Source organism: Podospora bellae-mahoneyi, chromosome 7 (assembly GCF_035222275.1).
Source record: "Podospora bellae-mahoneyi strain CBS 112042 chromosome 7, whole genome shotgun sequence".
NCBI classification, from domain to species: Eukaryota; Fungi; Ascomycota; class Sordariomycetes; order Sordariales; family Podosporaceae; genus Podospora; species Podospora bellae-mahoneyi.
Window position 1 is genome coordinate 2457564 of NC_085886.1, and position 15983 is coordinate 2473546.

The 15983-nt window shown below is 53.9% G+C and overlaps 5 protein-coding genes across 5 annotated transcripts; 2 read left to right on the plus strand and 3 right to left on the minus strand.

Moving 5' to 3' along the window:
- Positions 1-10: 10 nt before the first annotated feature.
- On the minus strand, positions 11-2383 carry MTO1 (Mitochondrial Translation Optimization; the record flags this gene model as incomplete). Its single annotated transcript, XM_062882452.1, has 2 exons — positions 11-2219; positions 2280-2383. 2 exons carry the CDS (start codon positions 2381-2383, stop codon positions 143-145), a joined length of 2181 nt encoding a protein of 726 aa, XP_062728498.1. The 3' UTR covers positions 11-142.
- STE3 (a-factor receptor) lies at positions 1322-6466 on the plus strand. The gene is made up of 2 exons (XM_062882454.1): positions 1322-5177; positions 5231-6466. Exons 1-2 carry the CDS (start codon positions 4520-4522, stop codon positions 6460-6462), a joined length of 1890 nt encoding a protein of 629 aa, XP_062728499.1. The 5' UTR covers positions 1322-4519; the 3' UTR covers positions 6463-6466.
- RIM1 (ssDNA-binding protein, mitochondrial) lies at positions 2935-3690 on the minus strand (the record flags this gene model as incomplete). Its single annotated transcript, XM_062882453.1, has 2 exons — positions 3053-3690; positions 2935-2990 (listed from the first exon to the last, which is right to left on the minus strand). Exons 1-2 carry the CDS (start codon positions 3426-3428, stop codon positions 2935-2937), a joined length of 432 nt encoding a protein of 143 aa, XP_062728500.1. The 5' UTR covers positions 3429-3690.
- A 1105-nt stretch (positions 6467-7571) lies between the features above and the next one.
- TPT1 (tRNA 2'-phosphotransferase) lies at positions 7572-8975 on the plus strand. Its single transcript, XM_062882455.1, has 2 exons — positions 7572-8187; positions 8252-8975. The coding sequence occupies exons 1-2, from the start codon at positions 7840-7842 to the stop codon at positions 8939-8941; spliced, it is 1038 nt and encodes a 345-aa protein (XP_062728501.1). The 5' UTR covers positions 7572-7839; the 3' UTR covers positions 8942-8975.
- Positions 8976-9497: 522 nt separating this feature from the next.
- On the minus strand, positions 9498-12398 carry CPP1 (tyrosine/serine/threonine protein phosphatase; the record flags this gene model as incomplete). The annotated part of the gene is made up of 1 exon (XM_062882456.1): positions 9498-12398. One exon carries the CDS (start codon positions 12396-12398, stop codon positions 9498-9500), a length of 2901 nt encoding a protein of 966 aa, XP_062728502.1.
- Between the last annotated feature and the right edge of the window lie 3585 nt (positions 12399-15983).

The following is a 15983-nucleotide window of genomic DNA, read 5'->3' on the forward strand; positions in this document are numbered from 1 at the left end:
TTCGAAAAAAAGAAAAAAAAAAACGCCGACGCCATGTTTTCTTCCCATCTAGCCCACCCATCCGAACCGATGCCTTGCTTTTAGTTCCTCAGCAACCGATATACACAATATCCTACATACACCCTTTTCTTTCCTTCTTCCTTCAACCCTTCATCTCCCCAACCCTAACCCTCCCCTCCACAGCCCCCATATCCTCCCCTTCCTGAAGGCCGGGCAGTTCCAAATCCAGCGCCTTGCTCCCCTTCTCCCCACCCCCCCGTTGGTAATCCCCCCCACCCCGTCTCCTCACATGCCGCAACAACATCACGACCCCATTCGGCGTCACGCCCTCCACCCTCCTCGCCTGCCCTATGCTTTCCGGCCGCGTCTCGTTCAGCTTTGTCTGTTCAGCTATGCTCAACCCAGTAACGGTGGTGTAATCGAGATCGGTCGGCAGCAAAAGATGCTCATCCCTCACCGCCCTGGCCGCCTCGGCAAGCTGAAACTTGACAAACGGCTCGTACACCGCCTCGATCGCGACCCTCTCTTGGGTTTTGGGGGGGAATTCCCCTACTGCGGGGAGGGTGGGTTCCAGTGCAGAGACAGAAGATGACAAAGGGGGAGGGGAGGAAGACGACGAGAGGTTGGTGGTGGTGGCGTGCTCGTAGATTTTGCGAAGCATTTGTATACCTGACACCTTGACCCCGTTGATATCGGAGTTTGTTTGTGGGAGCGGGTGGGTGGTTGTCCACTGCGGGGATGGCAAAATCGTGCTCTCGAGGAGGGAGTATAGGGCTGTAGAAGAGGACGAGGTTTCGAGGTAACTTTCCCAGCGGGAGGGGGAGATGACACCCCAGGAGTGGCCTAGGGGCGTGAGTCTTGCATCTGCATTGTCTGACCGGGTGCGGAGGCGGAATTCGCTTCGGGAGGTGAACATCCTGTATGGTTCCGACACGCCCTTGGTGACGAGGTCGTCGATCATTATGCCGATGTAGGCGTCGAACCGGGAGAGGGATACGGACGGGAGGTTGAGGGCTGTTCGGCCGGCGTTGATGCCAGCGATGACGCCCTGGCCGGCGGCTTCCTCGTAGCCGGTCGTGCCGTTGATTTGGCCGGCGAGAAAGAGGCCCGAGATGTGTTTTGTTTCGAGGGTGCGTTTTAGAGAGCGGGGGTCGACGTAGTCGTATTCGACGCCGTAGCCGGGCTGGAGCATCGTCACGTTCTCGAGGCCGCGGATGGTGCGGAGGAGGGCTTCTTGGGCGTCGGCGGGGATGGTCATGGAGAGGCCGTTGGGGTAGATGACCTCGTTGTCGAAGCCTTCGGGCTCGAGCCAGACGATGTGGGAGTCTTTGTGGCCGAAGCGGATGATTTTGGACTCGAGGGAGGGGCAGTACCGCGGCCCTTTGACCGTCTCGCGGATGTGGATGGTTCTGTCGAGGTTGGCGCGGACGATGTCGTGGGTGGAGTGGTTGGTGTAGGTGGCGTGGCATTTGAGCTGGTGACCGTCGACGTCGACCTTGTCGTTGAGGTAGCTGAAGGGCATGGGTGGGTCGTCGCCGAGCTGTTCTTCGAGAATGTCCCAGTTGATGCTGCCCTTGGCTAGGCGTGGTGGCGTGCCTGTTTTGAGACGGCCGAGCTTGAAGCCTGCTTCGCGCAGGGATTTGCTGAGGCCAAAGGTGGCTTCCTCGCCCATCCTACCTGACGGGTAGGCTTCGAGGCCGATGTGGATTTCGCCTCCTAGGAATGTTCCTGTTGTGATAACCACCGACCTTGCCGGTAATACCTCCCCTGACTCTAGCCTCACACCAGTAATCTTGCTCCTTGCGCCCTCTGCCCTCTCTTCTTCGGTCAGACCAGCGTCGGAGACAATGATATCCTCCACCTTGCCGGTGACCACCTCCAGGTCCTTGTAGTTTGTCAACTCCTCCCTCATATGTTTCTTGTACAACGCCCGATCGATCTGCGCTCGCGGTCCCCACACTGCCGGTCCTTTCCTCCTGTTCAGCACCCGAAACTGCAAGCCAGCCTTGTCGATTATCCTCCCAGCCAACCCGTCAAGTGCGTCGATCTCTCGGAGAATTGTGCCCTTTCCGATCCCGCCGAAACTCGGGTTACAGGAGCATACTCCCAGGTTCTCGAGGCTGGGTGTGACGAGGGCGGTGCGGGCTCCTGCTCGGGCTGCGGCTGCGCTGGCCTCGGCGCCTGCGTGGCCGCCACCAACGACGATGACATCGAATGGTCTGTTGGTGTATTTATGTTAGCATTCGTCTAGATACACAGGCGCGCGCGCGCAAACTTACCTGGCGGCAACATCCCCCACTGTCGCAAAGGCCCTCCTGAGCTGCACCGAGCGGCCAACTGGTGTTCGGCCGAGGCCCCGCGGGAGCCAGAGCTTCGTCATCATCTTGAAGGGTGCGCCCAGACTTGGCGATTAGCTACCGTAGAGAACAACAGAATGGAAGACGGGGGGGCGGCGTCACGATATTTGGCGCAAAGGTGGGCGGTTTGGGAATTGAATCTCTGGAAAAATAACTGATAAGGAGTGTCAAGATCCGATAAGCGCTCGGGCCACCTCGATGTTTGCGCCCAATGACTTTCACCTCGACAGTGACAACGTCTCTGCTTTGTTCGGGAATAAAATCACTGTTGCAAGCGAGCCTATTATACATGCAGGTCGAATTCGTGTTTATCGTAGTTTCAATTGAATCTGACAAAAAGAAAAAAAAAATACGGTATCACAATTGGTTGGTAGTTATACAAGGCCGCCTCCAGCCCACCTGCCTGTCTCTGACAGGCATGGCTTTTCAACCAGCCAGAATGTACACACAGCGGAGAGATATTTGAGCCCCCAGTCTACCTTGCACAGATCGCATCCATCCATTCCACAGCACATCATATCATCACATAGAGCCCGCTCATCCATATCATAGCTTTCCAGACTGTGCCTTACTGCGCTTACTCCTCAGCCGGAGCATCGCGGTTGGCGGGGCGGCGAAGAACCTCAAGGGCGCCTATGTTTGACAAACCGGCATTAGTTTTTGCAGAAGAGGCGAGAAAAGAAAGATAGACGTACGCTGCACAATACCCAAAGTTCTGACGGGCTTGCCCTCGGCATCCTCGTACGTGTCGATAGACGCCTGGCCCTCGACCAAGACCATGGTCCCCTTCTCGAGAGACAGGTAGAAATCACGGGCGTTGGTGCTGGTGGGGAAGACGGTGATGTTGAACCAGCTGGTCTTCCTGTTCTCGCCAGACCCGCTGTTGGAGGCTACGGCGTAGCGGAGGTACTCTTTGCCGCTGTTGCTGGAGTGGAGGTCGGGGGTGTCGGCGAGGTTGCCGACGATGGTGATTTTGGCATAGGGGCGCTGGGGGGTGGAGGAGAAGGCACGGGCAGCAGCCACCTGGGGGCGGGCGGCAGCGCGGGAGACGGAGCGGAGGAAGGCAGACATGTTGGGCTGTGGCTGGTGACTGGTTTGATATGAAGATGGCGAGGATGATCTGGATGGAATGCAGTTTTTGGTTTCAGTGATATCAGCGCTATCGATATTGTGTTGTGGGTTCTTCACTCAAACCCCTGTCCAGGTCCAAGGTCGCGTCAAACGGCGCGCGTGGGGACCGTGCGTCGAAGCTGTGGAGCTGAGCTGCCGAACTCCCAGGTGCTCCGTGGGTTCCAGGGTTAGCCCGAGCGGTGTCATACCCCTGACTCCTTCCTTTTTGGGATTCATCATCCTCCTCTGCTCACTCTTTACTATCTCTCTCACTCTTCTCTCACTTGCGGAGCATCATGCGACCGACTTGCTGTGCTGAGTAGAAAGTCTTCTTATTCAGCCGAGTCTCAATAAAACCCACACCTGATCTTTCACACAATAAGCAAAAACGGGGCTGACCAATTCATAGGCACCACCACCTCGGCGATACTCCGTGCTGGAGAGACATCATCAGCAAACAACATCATGGCCAATTGATGATTCTCGATGATGAGTCGCATATGCCCTGCCAATTGATCAGAAGTAAATTTAGATGCCGGGAACCACAGCTTCATGTCATGGATCTAGGTCCAGGAGCTGGCCCGTCGGTCTTTGTTGATGCCAGGCCGAGACCCCTTTTCAGCTCCTGAAAGCTGCCCACTTTTGGGTCTGAATAGACTCTGAATAGATCAATAGACACAACATGGCGGTCTCAAGCTCCCACTTTGCAACTTCACCACCATTTTTATCACAATGAGGAGCTCGGTTTGCGAATAAGCCAATAAGATGGGCAACACACCGAATAACTGAATAGACCATGGCTCGCACATAACCGTCCTGCCGGTTGCACCACATGGCAGCCGATCTTGTTCCTTTACTCTTTTCTTTATCCAGATCTACTACTCTCACAGCTTGATTGAGATCTTGACCTCTACTCTTATCTCTTCGTCATCATCGCCAAGATCGCTTTTGCGGAATACCATCACTCTCAGCCTTGACCGTCAAGAACATCACTCAACAACCTCACCAGACCAGGAACCTCCCTCGCGAGCACCGGCAGCACAAGTTGGAACATGGCACCCCCAACACCAGAGGAACTCGCCACGCCAGGCTTCAACAAATGGTCGCTCTATGGCTTCACAACAACCCCGGAAGAGAGGATCGGCCCCGACGAGCCCTACACCTACCCATCCCTCCAAGTGAACCTCTTCTTTCGCGTCTTCCTTGGCCTCGTCTCCCTCTTCATCACCTGGGTCCCAGCCCGTCTCCTCTTCCGCAGCGGCGAGTTCGCCGGCACCGTCCTCTGCGTCATCACCATGATCCTCAACTTCTTCGCCGTCGTCAATGCCCTCATCTGGCGAGACGACAACGTGGAGGAGTGGTTTGATGGCTACGGGTGGTGTGACATTCAGACATACCTCAAGTTTGCTCTCGACACGGCCTTCAACATCTGTCTCTTTGAGATCATGCGGGGATTGGCGAGCAAGGTGGCTATGAACAGAGCTACTGCCTTGACGTCCAAGGAGAGGAGACGCAACAGGATTATTTCGGCGGCGGTCATCTTTACGGTGCCGGTGGTGCAGATGATTCTCACCTACTTCGTCGCGGTGGGCCGGTATAATGTATCGACACTGGTCGGGTGTGGGGTTTACTACTTTCCGAATTGGGTCTTCTTGGTGTTTTTCATTTTGCCTACGCCGATATTCTCTATTGGGGCGGCCATCATGGCTTGTAGGTTTTCTTCCTCTTCTGCCCCTTTGTACACATCCTAACAAACATCACAGGCCTCACCTTTTACCGCTACCGCCTCATCATGCGCGCGTCCAACAAAGTGATGCAATCCCGCGACAGCGTCGCCGCCGCGCGCCAATCCCGCGTCCGCAAGAAGCTTTACTTTCTGACCCTCACCGTCATCGTCGTCGTCCTCCCGCTCATCCTCATCTTTTTCGTGAGAAACCTAAAGGTGGGGAGCCCATGGGACTTGTCTTATGACTTTGCCTCCTTCCACTATGGTCCCGACCCCTTCAACCAGTGGTTTGTCTCGTTCACCACATCAGAGTACATGAACTTTCAACAGCTGAGCATCAGCTTCATCTCCGAAGTCACGGGCATCCTGCTATTCATCCCCTTTGGCACCACCCCAGAGGCCCTCAACTCTTACCGCCGGGGCCTTCTCTTCCTTGGGTTGGGGTACATCTTCCCTAAGCTACGAGAAGAGATCCCGTTGTACCCCAGCCCCTCCTCTTCAAGGGGCAATTCGACCAGCAACTCAAGAGCATCATGGTGGTCCTCCTTCCTCCGCCCCATCCGCGAAAACGCATCCTCTTTCATCGCCTCCCGCCGCCGGTCGACGACCACGACGGGTATGTCCAACAACAGTTCAAGAAAGGGATCTATCCTCCCCACCGCGGAGCACCATAGCAATTCCACCTCTTCCCGGTCAACCTCTTTACTCATCAAGGAAAAAAGCACCAGCAGCAACAACCCCTGGCCAGATCTAACAGCAGAGGAAATCGATCATTACAACAACCCGCACTTTCCTTCTTCTTCTTCCACTTCCACCTGCCCCCCAGCGGGACAGAATCCTTTTCTGATGGCAACCGCCATACCACTCAACGCCACGCCCCTCCCATCTCGACTTTCTACCGTCCTCCCAAAGAAAAAGACCACCACTAGTCCCATTGAAGAGGAAAAGGTGGTTGACGTTGGGAGCGAGGATGTAGCGGAGCCCTGGGACGTGGGGCATCAGGCTTCCAATGTTGAGTTTGATACACAGGTCTGGGCTGGGAACCCTAGGTCTGGGAGTCAATTGCCTTTGCCGAGTCCGGCGAGGTTTCAGCCTGTTGTGACGACGATTACTGCTGGTAGTGGGGATGGGGATCTTGAGGCTGGGGAGCATCAGCAGCAGAGGAGGGGGGTGGTGAGGGTTGAGACGAGGATTGCGCATACCCTGGAGCCGAGAGAGGAGGGAGAAGAACAGGTCGTGACGGTTACGACGCCGACACATGCGAGTTAGGTGCTTGTTGTGGAGAGGTCGTTGGTTGTTGTTAGTGGGTTGTGGGGGGGAGGAAGGAGGAGGAGTTGGGCTGGGGGGGAGGGGTATTGGGGTGTTTAGGGGGGGGAGATATCAGGGGTGGGTAGGTAATGGGCCGTTATATAGCTATTATTGTTTCCTTGAGTCTTTTATTGTGTTTCCCTTTTTTTGTTTTTTTTGTTGTTTCATTTTCATGGTGAAGAGGAGTCCGTTTACACAAGGCTGACCAGAATAGTGCGGCATAGCATTTCATTACATATTTCTTCTTCTGCCAGCACGCCGAGGGCTGGTTTCATGTGTCTATAGACAGATAATGTATCATAACACCAGGCTAACCTTGTCGACTTCGCACCGCTGTCAACTATGCCATTTACACTCCAATATCTTGCTGGATTACAGGTGTGAAATATTGTACATTTACTGAAACAGGAAACACCTCTTCATGACCACATTGGATCACTTCCCACGAAGGGCAATTATACTTGGCCAATGGACTTGATCCCTTCCCAAGTCAGACCTGGAGAAAGAAAGCACACACGCGATATAAAGCAACTTCAGGACCGCATCCTATCTTTCAACACCTCTAGAGCAAAATACCCATCCATGTCCATAAACTGGTTCTTATTTCGAAGCTGCATGGTAGCCTGACTTTGAGAGCCGTGCTGCTGCTTTTAGACAACACACTGAACACTTGAGCGGGTTTGCCAGGTTGTTTGAAGCAATAAACCACGTAAACATGCCAAATTTCGAGAACTGCTAGAGGTAAGATTTACACAATAGGGCTGGCTTGTATTTCAGGGCATATTAGGGGCCTTTCCCCATCAGTTTGCATGTCTCGAGTTAACGAAGATGTCGGGAAACGAGGCGCTTGACCTAAGTATGCCTCGGCCAGTGACTGAGGTTCGGGGTGGTGTTCTGAGGCTAGAGCACTCGGAGGGCTGAGATGTGCTATGCAGTGGTGAAGTCTTGGTCTTGGTGTTACTGGCTTATTGGCGGCGTGACTCACTCCTGGTTCAGGGGGCCTTTGTTACCGAGTTTGGCTTGCCGAGTGAGCAGTCTCTACATGGAAGGCCAGTTCACCTGAAATTGATGAAATATAAAAGTTACCGATAGTTCTTTGACTTTTGAAGGTAAACAGACATAGAAACCAGCGACAAGTGGATTATCCAACTCATTCTTGCTTCACACCGAGAATCGCACTCACAACCCTAACCCGATAACTGCAAACTGTTTGCGCGTGTGGTAACCCCACATTTTCACCTCTCGCTCCTCATCATCCAAAACTCACATTCATCTCTCATCCCAACTTATACAAAGTGAGCCTCCCGCATTTTGTTCTATTTCTCCCAACCAGACTGAATGCTCACACACCTCAGTCCATCCCTCAAAACCGCAACAAGACTCACCCAACTAACCACCACCCTAACCAGCTCACTCAACCCTCACTTTCACTTCTCACCCCGCTCATTCACCTTCACAATCACTCCCCAAATGGACGACAAAGCAGACCTCATCGCCGACCAACTCTCCCAAACCACCCCCTCATCCCGTGGCGGCGGTAAACGCGGCGGCAGCCGAGGAAGAGAAGGTCGTCCCGGAGGAAGAGCAGTAGACCTCTCCCGCGCCCTCTCCCGCCTCCTCCGGCACCAAGCCTCCAACGCCGGCATCGACCTCGACAAAGAAGGCTACGCCCCCCTAGATAAAGTCGTACGTTCCCCCCCCCCCCTTTTCCCCCTCCCCTCCCCAACCAACTAACCCCCCTCCCCTCTAGCTCTCCTGGGGCCCCCTCAAATCCCTCAAACCAACCTTTCCCGAAATCCTCTCCGCAGTCAAAGACTCGGACAAGCAACGCTTCGCCCTCAAACCCCTCCACTCCTCAACCTCAACATCCACCGACCCAAAAGACTGGCTCATCCGAGCCAACCAAGGGCATTCCATCAAGCTCGACTCGGACGCCCTCCTCAAACCCCTATCTCTCACCCCAGACCTCTCAAAAGGCGAACTCCCCATCCCGCCCACCGTCGTCCACGGCACCTTCTTCGCCTTTTGGCCCCTCATCAAATCAACCGGCGGCCTCAAGAAAATGGGGAGGAACCACGTCCACTTCAGCACTGGACTCCCCGACGACGACGAGGGCGTCATTTCTGGGATGAGGAAGGATGCAGAGTTGTTAATCTACATTGACGTGCCAAAAGCAATGAAAGAAGGGAACCTAAAATTCTGGATGAGCGAGAACGGGGTTGTCCTCACAGAGGGAGAGGATGAGGAGGGGGTAGTGAGCTCAAAGTACTTTAAGGAGGTTGTCGGGCGGGATGGGGCGTTGGTGGGCGTTATCTGGAGGGATGGAGAGCCCATGGATGGGGGTGATTTACCTCCAGGGTTGAAGATCAGGCAGCCTCATGGCAAGGGGGCTGGGAGGGGAGGGAAACGGGGTGGGAGAGGAAGGGGAGGAGGACAGTAAAGATAATGTCACACGTCAAAGCTTTTTGGTCGAGGTAAAATATTTTTTTTTTTAAAAAAAAAAACATTTTACATCCAAAACAACAAAGAAAAACCCCCTAAAAAATGCTTGCTATTCAAAGCCGACGACTCTGCGGTCGTCGTGTGAGTGATATACATGTATGTGTGTGTACGTGTTTTTCTGAGCAATGCTAAGCTTACAACCCACCCAACTACTTCAGCGGAGGAAATAAACTGGTATTATATACCCATTATCCATCCATCTCCATCCACCACCTCCTCCCCCTTTCCCCCCCCCCCTCTCCCCAAAAAGGTTTCAGCCAAGTAAAAAGTAAACTTTTCCTTCTTCACAAACTCCAACAAAACCCTCGCTTTGCTCGCTTGCGTGCGCACACCAAAAAACACAACAACACCAACCAAAAAAAAAGGGGGGTTCTGTCCAACTTTCCCCCCCCCGCCAGCTTTCAAAACCTACAACTCCCCAGCATACCAATACAGATTCATATACAAGTCCAACACAAAAAAAAAATCAAAAATCAAAAATCCAAAAAAAAAAATCAAATCATCTCGTCGATACTCCTCACAATAGGCGTCTCCCCCAACGTCGGCGGACTCCTGGGATCCTCATTTTGCATCGGCCTCCCAAAAGGAAAAAACGGATCCCGTGGAAACATCGTCTCCCTCGGCGAAAAAAGCCCCAGTGCCTCGTCGGCGGGCGTAGGAGGAGCTTGAACCACCTCCGCAAACTGCGCCGCTGCCACGGCAAGAGCCTGATGAAGAGGGTTATTCGTCATCACCTCGGCCCTAGGCGAGAGGGTTGGGTCGCTAGCATTCGGTGGAAAGCCTCGCATGGCAAGAATATTGTCCCTGGGCGGAACGGGCGGCGGCACAACAGGAGCGATATTCAGGGGCGCGAAGCCAAACGTGCCCATAGACCTCTTCTTCTCGAGGGTTTTCGGTGCTGGAGACAGCTTCAACGGTGCGAGGCTGATTTGTGATGACTTCTTTTCCAGCTTCTTGGGCGGCGGGGTGAGATTGATCGGTGCAAGAGTAGCTTCCGATTTCTTCCTCTCCACCGTCTTGGGAGGCGGCGCAAATGTCATCGGGGCGAGCTTGAAATTGTTTTCAGACTTTATCTTCTCCGGCTGTGACGGCGGCGGAGCAAAGGTCATCGGCGCAAATCCAAAGGTGCCGTCTGAGGCCCCAAATCTATGCGCGCCGAAGCCTGGTGAGGCTGGCGGCCTGGCAAAGGGGTCTGGTGGTGGGAATCCTGGAGACATGGGAGGTCTCGAAAGATCGAGCGGTGCCAAGTTTTGCGATGCTGGAGGCTTTGAGATGGTAAGAGATGCAAAGCTGGGAGGCGCAAAGCCGGGGGATTTCGGCGGCTCGGCAAATGAGCCAAAGCCGGGTGATGGCGGTGGTCTTGACAGAGAGAACGACCCAAAACCTGGTGATGGTGGTGGCTTGCTCAAGGTAAAGGAACCGCCAAAGCCAGGAGAGGGTGGCTCTCTGGAGATAGTAGGAGGCACAAACCCTGGAGATGGCGGTGGTCTCGCGAATGAGCTGTCCGAAGAAGCAAACCCGGAATCCAACTGCGAAGGGACGAGGAACGAATCGATATTAAAACGGCCAAACTTTCCAGGATCGGACTCGTCCTCTTTTTCGGTCCAGGAAAAGCTGGAAGGCGCGGATGATGGGCCAGGCGAAATGGGTTCACCTCTATTTGGCGTTGAGTTGCCCCTTGCCCTGCTGGGGCTTCGTTCAGGGCTCCCAGATCTCGAGGCTGGGTCTTCGCTTGGTAGTGGTGCGGTGAGAGGCTCCTTGGGCGGTGCCTCGATGTGATCTGCGGATAACGTCGCCCTGTGCAATGGGCTCCTCCCGGATCGCGACTTCAAGCCAGCACTCGGGACAGCCAATCTCTTCCTCGACGAGACTTCTTTCTGGAAATCTTGCAAGCAGTACATCAGCCTCATATTGGGGCTGATCCACCTGCTCTTCGCCTGGGCCGCGTAGTAAGCATCGTTGACGGTCAGGTCGGGATTTTGATACAGCCCGTAGGCAATGATCAAGCTGGCAGATCTGCTGGCACCCTGCTGGCAGTGGACCAAAACCTTCTTGCCGTCCTTTGTCCGCCTTTCGATTGTTTCGCAGAGCCCCATGAGATCCTTGCCAATATCGGTGTTGTGATCCCAGGGAATGTGAATATACTCTGGCTCCTTGAAAGACTGGGCCTTGGGGGTCGTAGGCGTGTCAGCTGAGCTTCCCTCTGGGAAATACTCAAAGGCGGTCGCAAAGCTCGAGTTTGTTACCGCCGTATCTGGCTCCACGGGAGACATTGTTTGGCCATCCGAAGCCGCAGAGTCCTTTCTGCTAGCGTAAGGCTTGAACGGGTTCACAACCTCACGAGCGACATTGATCACCACGTCAAAGCGAGACGCTTCCTCGGCAGTGGGCTCGAGGTACAAATACACATTGTCGCTATAGATGGCGATTGGGCCATCGGGGTATCCGGGCGTTTTCTGATCCTCGTTATTTTCGACCTCGTGGAATGGCTCAAACTCATAAGCGGCGCGGTTGGCGATTTGTGTTCGTATTGGTGAATCTTCTTCCTGGATGGTCGATCCTAACCCAGGTGCCACGGCAGGCTTGGGTGGTCGCAGGAAAGAAGACAATCCTGTCTCATTTCTCTCCAGCACTGTTGGAATAGTCATGCCTCCCGCGGGACCAAATGTGGCCGACTTCAAGCCTGAGAGCATATGTGGCGACGAAGTGGAATGCTTCAGAGCGCGGCGCTGCAGAATGGGACCAATCGAAACTGATGGTGAGCTAGGAACTTCGAGTGTTGTGCGCGCAATGAGATCTGAGGTGCTGGTCTTGAGGCTGAGCTGACTTGGCTTCCGCTTCGTGGTAGGAATTTTGGGTTTGATGAAAGAGGGAGAAGATGCTTCAGACACTTCGGTCGAGGATAGTGACGGTGGCTGGATTGAAAGCCCCTTCATGTTTTTTGGCCGCCGGGGAACTGGCGACGTCATCGGCCGCTCCAAGGTTCGGCCAGAGGTGTTGATGGTGAGGTTAGCCAATCCATGGAGACCACCGAAAGAGGCAGGCGCAAAAGGCCGAAGAGGAACAAGATTAATCGGAGAATCAGGGGAGGATGATGGTGAGGGGTCAGAAAGATCCGAAGAGTCTGTGCAAGACACGGTGGTGGTTGGCGAAGACTCTGCAGATTCGGCGGTGGATGTGCTGTCGTGGTGCTTGTGAATGGAATCTGAAGACAAGACGCCGGGCCGCAGGGCCGGCTCCGAGTCTCGTGGCAGTTTTGTATCCTCCATGACCAGCTTGGGGTCAACAACTGTGACGGTATTTGAGGCGTCCACAATTCCGTTTTCCACGTCCAAAACAGTCATAAATGAGGGTATTTGGTCCTCATACAGCCTGCGAGGCGCGGCTGAAGGCATATTCGGCAGTGTTTGGAGAGGCGAAAAGTGCGTCGCCGTAATGTTCCTCCGTCTTTGCTCCGGTCCGGTCACAAGTTGGCCACCCGGTCTCTTGACCTCCCCGCCGTCTGATAGTCACCGAGAGGCGAAAAAATAGAAAGCCGAGGTCTTTCACCACCGGTGTTGAAATTATGGAACTAGTGTGCGTGTGCGTGTGTGTGTGTCTGTCGAATTGAGTCGGCACACTGGTTGAATCGAAGGTCGACTACAAGACTAGGTTTCGGACCAAAGGGACAGCGCTGCTGAATCCGATCCACACTTGGCGAGTGTTGATTGAAGAGAATTTAATTAGTGTGTCGCAGGAAGAAAAGAGAAGCAAAAGAGCAAAGAAATCCGTGAAATCGACAAGGGCGCACGATGTTGTCGGTGTTGTCTGAGGCGGGCGCGTAGACTCGTGGTGGAGGCTGGGGTGATGGTCTCGCTAAATGGTTGCGCGGAGAGACGGCGGCGCAGCCAGAGCAGGAGGAGACGAGACGAGACGGCGGATTCGGGATCAGAAAAGATGAGAAGGAGAAAGGCGTCAATACATGGTCCTGTCTTCACACAATGTCGAGAGTCGACGGGAGCAGGCAGGAACAGAAGACCGGAACCTGGGCTGAAGGGATTGACGGGTGAGAACAGCGGGGCCTAGGTTTCCTTTGTCTGGGAGGGAACAAGAAGAACCGAGTCTCGGGATCCCGCTCGAGTGCCGTCCGACAGCTTCCTTCGTCTGGGGTTTGCAATTTGAAAAGTGAAGGGAAGGGAATGGTTTGGCAAGAAAGGGAGAAAAAAGGCGTCTCGATGGGAGGATGGGAGAGAGGAGACTCGCGCTGTGGCAGTGGCAGCAACGCACAGAAAGCGCTGAATGGGGGGGCAGGACAACTAGGCCTGGGCAGGCAGAACACCCCTGGACACCAGCACTCCTCCATCTGCACCAGAACAGAACGCTGAGGAGCCCTCTGCGTGGGGAGCACTGGCCCTGTGGCCGCGAACAGGGGTTGTTCAGCCAATCAGAGAGCGTCCTGCAACACCGGCGGCTAGCGGCCTTGCGACTTGCTTGCTTTCAAACAATCCATGCTATTAATAGACAGTGCGACCGTGGATGCAAAAATTGGACGGCACTCCTGATTGGCTGACTGACCCTTGCTGCACTGTCCGACCACGATTTGATTTCCCTCGATTTTCCCCCAGAGATGTGCCTCGACCTCTGCGCTTCGGCTGCGCTTGATCCTTTCCACCTTCTGCTTCTGTCAGAATGACTCTCCTATTATTATGAGAAGCTATCGCCTCGCCGAGGTTGTTTTCTTGCTTCCACATGTATGTTCCGTCTACACAGCGCTTATATTGCTTATATATCGAGTTACAATATGGTAGGTAATTAGGGAACATAAATGAAGGACTGTTGGCGCCAGTTGCCGACGTCCCCCACACCATTAGCCGCTCTTTCTTCAACTTTTGCACTTTGGCCTATGACTCCGGTTCGCAGAGCGGTCATCTGATGAAGCTGCTGGATATCGAGCAGCTCAAAGTCCGGCCGAGACAAGATTGTCGGTTGCATCAGTCAGTCCACCGAGTGCAAGAACACAAAAGGAAGTGTGCTGAACCGCTTTGTATACAGTTTCCAGGCCTTTGATGACCGGTCTGTTTGAATTATGTTCAACTTTCCGCGTCGAACCATCTCGCCCTGCCGTCTTGTTGTTTCTTCTTCTTATTATTATTATCATTATTACCTGTGGTCATGAATTTTATTCTCATGTTGAAGAAGTCAACCTGTTCCTGTGGAGACGGACAGGCTCTCGGTGGGATCTGAAACAAGCCAAATTGAAGAGGTGGAGCGTGTGGAATTGCCCTGTGCGCTATTAAATAATTTCACATGTCGAGTGTGGCATCGAAACGCCAAGAGCTGAACACCGCAGAGCCTCAAGACTTCTCGGGCACAAGAACGCCAACAGCTGAGTGACGTGCTCTCGTCGAGACCGGCCTGGACCTTCTTCAGTCCATTTTGGACGGTCCAGATTGTGACTGCTGACAGTTTGACAGCCTAGTTTCAACAACAATCCGCCTCCAGCCTGCCAGGCTCCGTGCGGAGTTAGCGATAGATTGAACCTCACGTGTCCATGGTTCAGGCATTGAAGTCAATACCCAGTGCTGGGTCAATGACGCATAACCTGGCGGGAACACCACGTGCTTACGATCCGTCGTTGCTTCTATTGCGGAACGTGTCTGGCGCACCAAACTCGGCTTCCCGGCTGGTAATACCTCTCTTGATAACAGTAAAACGAACACTCCTCCGTCTCAACTTTGCTGCGCTCCTGTGTCAAACGGCGCCCATTCTTGCATCAGCACGCAAGGGGAGCATGATACATTCCCAATATGGGTCCATTTTGCTCCTTTTCAACAACACTGGACGATAAATACGGGGCTTTGTTTTCCAGACAGGTCAAGTTTCAAACAGCCTCCAGGGTTTCTGTTTTTTCTCTCCTCGTCTGGAGTAGCAAAATAAAAAAAGCTTCGAGCTCGCCAACGTAGACGAGGTAGTACTCGGTCGGGTATCCGTTCCAGCAAGTTACCAGGTTCCTGGCGATTGCGAGCCTGTTCGTCATACTTTTGATGCCCCCAAACATTCCACAAATCTGCTTCAAGTTTGGGCCGGCATTTGTACCCCTCGATCCACACGTCTGAAACAATGTCGTCCAAACGAACGAACCACCACAAGGGTGACATGGCGTTGCAAGGACAAGCTGGATTGAGCATGCTCGCTTCCGGTCTGATTGCTCGACGGACCTCGGAAAACCCTGACGTGACCCCTTCCGGATCGGCCTGGAATCGGGCCTCCCCCGCCATGCGAGAGATGAGGCCGGAATGACGGTCATGTGGGGTCCGAAAAGCTTGGTCTCGGTACCGGAGCGGCCATGACTTGAGGCCAGACTCCAGAATTCGCGGAAGCGCCCGCCGTCACGCTGACGGTCGGTAACGCCTTGTCCTCGCTGTCATTCCATTAATGACATTTCCAGCTACCCAAGTAAATATCTCAAGCTCGCCGTCAGTTCCGTTCTGACTCGACCTCCTATGCACCCCCTGCATCATGCTTCCGACTACAGATATGTGGACTCGACCAAGCTGCCAAAAGACAGCTTGACGTCTGCAACGTTGGAACATAACTGCAAAAACTGTCAGCTAGGATCGGCGAGTTTGCTCGGTTCGTGATGGCAAGAAAAAGCAATCATCACACATGCACCAGAGAGGCTCAACTGCATGCTCCATATGCATTTTGTAATGAGAATGTTGTTGAGAAAAGGTTCTGATTCGTCAGCTGTGCATCTCTGTCCCAAGACCTGTTGGACCAACCTCCCGTGGATGAACACGGTGCCCCCTTTTTCATCCCCTTCCTCCCGTTCATGGAGAGATGGATCACAGGTGCAATGCCTCAACACAACATGCCCGTTCGTGGCAATACAATAGTGAAGAGTGAGAGAAAGGAGTTTATGTTAGCCTACACCCAGGTCCGCATCCGTCGAGCCCAACCCCGTTACATGCATTCCAAGCGGGGAAAGGGCGTGCTGGACC